General features: G+C 34.2%; 1 protein-coding gene across 1 annotated transcript in view; it reads right to left on the bottom strand.

The window, feature by feature from the left end:
• LOC106470889 (tetratricopeptide repeat protein 28-like) overlaps window positions 1–3,286 on the bottom strand; it is a 73,515-nt gene extending 70,229 nt beyond the window's left edge. Inside the window, exon 1 of the mRNA XM_022399529.1 lies at window positions 2,869–3,286. Within this exon, the coding sequence (XP_022255237.1) occupies window positions 2,869–2,901 (33 nt within the window). The 5' untranslated portion in view covers window positions 2,902–3,286. The remainder of the gene's footprint in view (window positions 1–2,868) is intronic.
• Between the last annotated feature and the right edge of the window lie 2,105 nt (window positions 3,287–5,391).

Raw genomic sequence — 5,391 nt, 5'->3', positions numbered from 1 at the left:
GGCTACAACACTCAAAATAAAAAAGAAATTTCTTATACCAGTCTTCAATCTCTATAGACCTGTTGCTCATGGACCTGATGTACCCGTACCTGCTCCACTGGAGACTCTTGATACAGTTTCGTCTAATTCTGAACCTGATGTCAAGGATTGTTTTCAACCTGAAATGTCTGGTGAACCACAACTTTTCACACAAGGTGAATCTATTGATTTGGTGAGAGATTCGGGCCTTCCAAAGGATTCTTCAGAGATTTTGGGGGTCCAGACTTTGGGTTAGGAACTTAATTTGCCCTTGGGATATCATTTTACTGGTACAAAAATCATGAGAAAGAGTTTATACCATACTTTTCACAAGAAGGTTCACTGGTTTATTGCAACAATATTGCTGGATTAATACCAATGCTAGGAGTGAGTGAGTGGCGATTGTTCACTGATTCCTCCAAAAGAAGTCTGAAAAGTGTTCTCCTTCACAATGGTAACATAAATATATCTGTTCCTATTACTCATTAAGTTAACTTGAAGGAAACATATGAAAATCTTGAACTTCTTCTTGATAAGGTCAAATACATAGAACATGGTTGGCTACTTAGCGAAGACTTAAAAGTCCTTTGTATATTGTTGGGTCAATAATCCGGTTATACAAAGTTTCCATGTTTTTTTGTGTGAATGGGACAGCAGAGCATGAAATCAGCACTGGATAAGGAAGTAATGGCCACGCAGATTCCAGGATTATATACTAGGATTAAAAACACTGAAAGTGAAAGTTTGGTCGACACAGAGAAAGTCCTATTACCTCCACTTTACATAAAACTGTGCTTGATGAAGCAGTTCTTAAAGGCCTTAGACAAAGATGGCAATTGTTTCAAATATCTATGTGGGCAATTCCCAGCTCTTTCAGAAACAAAACTAAAAGAAGGGATTTTTGTTGGGCCTCAGATTAGGAAATTAACTTTGGATGAACAGTTCGAAAGTACAATGCGCAAAGTTAAAAAAGAAGCATGGATTGCCTTTAAAGATGTCATTGACAAAATATTCAGAAGCAATAAGAACCCAAATTACAAAAATATTGTCAATAACATGCTCGATAAATTCAAAGAATTGGGTTGTAATATGAGCTTGAAAGTTCATTTGTTACATTCACATATTGACTATTTCTCAGTGAAGAACAAGGGGAAATGTTTCATCAAGACACGAGGGAAATGGAGCGGAGATATCGGGGAAGGTTAAACATTAGTATGATGGCTGAATACAGAAATGGCTGAGAGGATGGAGATTAGGTGATACTCAAATTGACTGCTATGACAGAAGACTTATTAGGACTACAGATAACCAAGAAAGCTGGTCAAACAAGACATTATACAATCAAAAACAGTATATGAAAAAAAAAAAAAGTTGGCTCAAAATGCAAAAATTAACAGTAACAATTTCTTTAAATATACTAAGGATGAGGAAAATGTTAAGATAGGAGTAGGACCTTTGGAAGATGATAAAAGAAGATTTACTCTGATGATTATGAGATGGCTAAGTAATTAAATTCTACTTTTTTTTTCAGTTTTTATAAAAAGTGCGCCTTATACACCGAAAAATACAGTATATTATAAATGAAGAGCTTAGACACAAAACATAGTATATGTCATTTCTGATAAAACTGAGTTGCCAAAGGCACTGTATTGATTATGTTCAACGTTAAATAAGAGCAAAATCTTAAAAATTACATTTTATTTTGCTTTGTGGGACAGGGAGGGAGAAAAATGGATATTTCAGAAGAACAATTAGATGTTTCTAGCATTTTGTTCTTTGGGCAAGAAAATGTTTTCAAAAATTCCACATCCCCTGGGCAGTTGCAAAACAACAAGTTTATTCAAAATAACAATAACAAATAAAAATGCCATCTCAGGTAAATGCCTGTGTTGTTTTGGATATGGTTGAGCCAGCCCTGCTTGGATTGGAAAATCTAATATTTCAAATTAATGCACTAATGTTTAAGTTTTTGTATAACTTATTTAGAGAGTTGATATGGAATAATTAGCCAAAAATATTTTACTTTATTAATTTTTCTTTAAACACGAGTTTTATACTGAATTAAACTTAACTTAGGTAGAAATGGCAAGTACAGAAACTTTGCATATAAAATATCAGAAAGGTGAATAATACAAATTCAAAGTTGGCCTATAAATCAACATTCCACTGGCCTTATTGCAACAAGAATACATGTAAAAAATGTAAAATACTGTAAAAATAAAGAAATTGTGGCTTAACATTTTTCGAAGCTCATTATATGACATTTTTTCCAATTCATAGATAAGCTTTATCATTGGTGTCTTCACTTATTTTAATACTACTAATAATTTAATAATATACTTTATAAATGTAACAACCAGATTGGACCTTGCAAGTAATTAGAACAAAAATATATTAAGGCAGCTAAAACAGTCTCCATTGCATATTGCAAATAAAGAAAAAAACTGAATATCAACTCTATGTATCTCCTTTTCAATTTAACTACCTTAAAGTTAAATATCTAGAATCATAAGAATTATGCTATACAAATTACAACACAGTAAAAATGACAAGGGCTCTTCACCATATTTCATAAGTAAAAACATCACTGAAAATAGTGAAATAACTGCTTAAGTTTCAAAACAATTGTTTTTTGGTGTTTTTTAAAAAAATTAAATATTTGTTGGTTACATTGAGCCTAAATAGCTAGTGGTGCCAAACTTTATAAAGAACCATAATGCTTAGTCCCACAAATTCCTGTTAGTTAACTTTTAATTTTATGATATCTGAAGCTTGAGTATATAGAACTTACAAGTTGTAATGTTAATATTATATTATAGACTACGGAAAACATCAATAATTCACACCTACCTCCTTCGACTCTTGTTGTACTGTTGTTTCCATTTTTAGCTAATCGTTATCTGCTACACTTCTTTGTACACCCATTGACAACAATAAGTTATCTGGATTAAAAAAACAGTTATCTGGTCAAAATCCATACATGATGTTTCTGCATTCTGGAGTTTGTCGACGTTGAGACTGCGACTCGCCAAACATTTGTTAAGCAGCCATTTTCAACTTACCTGGTTGAATGCTAAGCACGTTAAAATATTACAATATTTAAAACTCCTTCATATCAAATTTTCCTGTCGCTATGCAACTAATAAAATTAGTTATTTTCACCATTATTATGTTTCTTCTACCTTATTACATCCTGCTTATTCCTTCAAGGCACCACGTCATTCACTAGTTTACCTACAATTCTATTACTTAGCACGAGTTTGCACCCTACCAAGTTCGCCGACAGGGGCAAAGGGAAGCAAGCAATGAAAGTAACAGCGAAGAAAGTATGAAAGTTGAAGGAATGTGGGGAATGAGCCTCGTGCAGGTAAACGTCACTGCGCGTGCCCGAGCACAAGCTGTCCGATTGAAGTTCTGCTCTGTTTGTGACTTAGAGGAGGCGTGACTGTTACAAATACAGACCCTTGTTTTCACTTTGCTTATTACAAGAAGTCAAGAACTTATCAACAATTGTTAATATTAAGTTTACCAACAAAATATGTGGAAACAAAAAAAAAAAGAGCAAGTTCTAGAATTCGTTTCTACATTTTGACATATACGAAGTTTTTTGAGTTTATGTTTTGTCCCTCTCTTTTTACACCAATGATTAAAGTATACTTACTATTGGAGTCAGTGAAATTAAAACACTGAAATCAGGCAAAAAACAGTTGTTATTTTTTTTAATATCGCGCAAAGTTACACGAGGGCTATCTGCGCTAGCCGTCCCTAATTTAGCAGTGTAAGGCTAGACAGAAGGCAACTAGTCATCACCACCTACCGCCAACTCTTCGGCTACTCTTTTACCAAGGAATAGTGGGATTGACCGTCACTTTATAACGTCCCCACGTCTGAAAGCATGTTTGGTGGGACGGGGATTAGAACCCGTGACCCTCAGATTGCGAATATATCGCCCTAACCACCTCGGCATTGCAAAAATACAATTTTATCGTAACTGCCTATGAATCGTGTTAAAACAAAAACTTTCAAATACTTCAGGAGACTTGCATTTTGTATTATTATGTTTTCCCTTGTTCTTACACATTCAAAGTGAGCTCAGAATGTTTCGATGCACACTGCGTGTTTAAATGGAGACAGATAAGCAGGCAAAAACATAAAACATACGTTGGTTTAACAATTAACATAGGTACCATATATATTACTTACACCACTTCCTCTCTAAATTGTAGATGGAGCATCATTGTCTGTCTTTCAAAGACGATGTAAATACCCAATCGAATCTACTTTTTCATGACCAAAAAAAAAGAGTACCAAACAGAAAGTGATACATTCAGTTTCATTCTTTATGTTTTTTGGATTAACGAAGTTTTCCATCAAATTAAATTTAGGAATTACAAAATATCTATTTTGTTTATTTATTCTTAATCACACAGCTACACGATGTTCTATGTTTACCGTGCCCACCGTAGTGATCATGCTGAGACATCGGGGAAGGCCTAAAAGAGAGAATATGGAATTTGAAAAATTATCTGCAGTATTTTTAATGCAAGTTATATCATTGATACTTGAAACCCCCCAGTACTTAGTGAAACCCTGTAATTACAGAATTGAGGAAAAACAAGACAAGTGTACGTTTCACAAATACGTCACTTATTCACGACCATAAGCTGAATAACCATTTTATTTATACTAGTAACTGTTTAACGTTGGAGTGAATACTCCTAAAATGTTACAGATTGACACAAATGAGCCCCAACAGATCTTGCTCGGGGGGGGGGGCAAAGTCTAAATCAAGGGGAGGTCAGGTGCAAGGATGACTTCTTCTTCCCTCCTTGACAGTTGATTTATTTGGTTTTATGTTGTACTTGGTTTATTCAGAAAAATGCTAATTTGTATCACTAAACGAGGATCAGTGTTTGTACTCAGCAGCCCGAGTACGTATTCTAACTTCTTTCCATTCCGAAGGCCATGTCCATGTATGTAATTCTTTTAGCATTTACTGTATTTTTTATGTTTTTATCACCATCTCATCATTTGGTTCTGTGCTAAGGTCCTGCACCTCACAAACAGTTCCAATGATAATCACACACTTTGCACTTGACCAAATACCTAGAAGTGTATTGTACATAAAAAACATTTTAATAATCTCGTAGTTCTTTAAGCTAATGATATTATTACCTGCTAGCTGTAGGTGGCATCTCATTAGTTTTATGATAAATATTAATCGGGGAGAAGAACTTAGGACTACTTTCATTATGTATATGATAAAAGTCTATTGCGCAAAACAGCTAGTTTTTTGTTTAGATTTTAACAAGCTATGTAGGTGTCGGTCAGGTAGTGGTTATAAGTTTGCGTACTTGGGTACAAAAGCTGAAG

This window comes from Limulus polyphemus, unplaced genomic scaffold (assembly GCF_000517525.1).
Source record: "Limulus polyphemus unplaced genomic scaffold, Limulus_polyphemus-2.1.2 Scaffold4270, whole genome shotgun sequence".
In the NCBI taxonomy this organism is placed as follows: Eukaryota; Metazoa; Arthropoda; class Merostomata; order Xiphosura; family Limulidae; genus Limulus; species Limulus polyphemus.
Note: the sequence above shows the minus strand (reverse complement) of the source record. Positions and strands in the feature narration are given on the sequence as shown.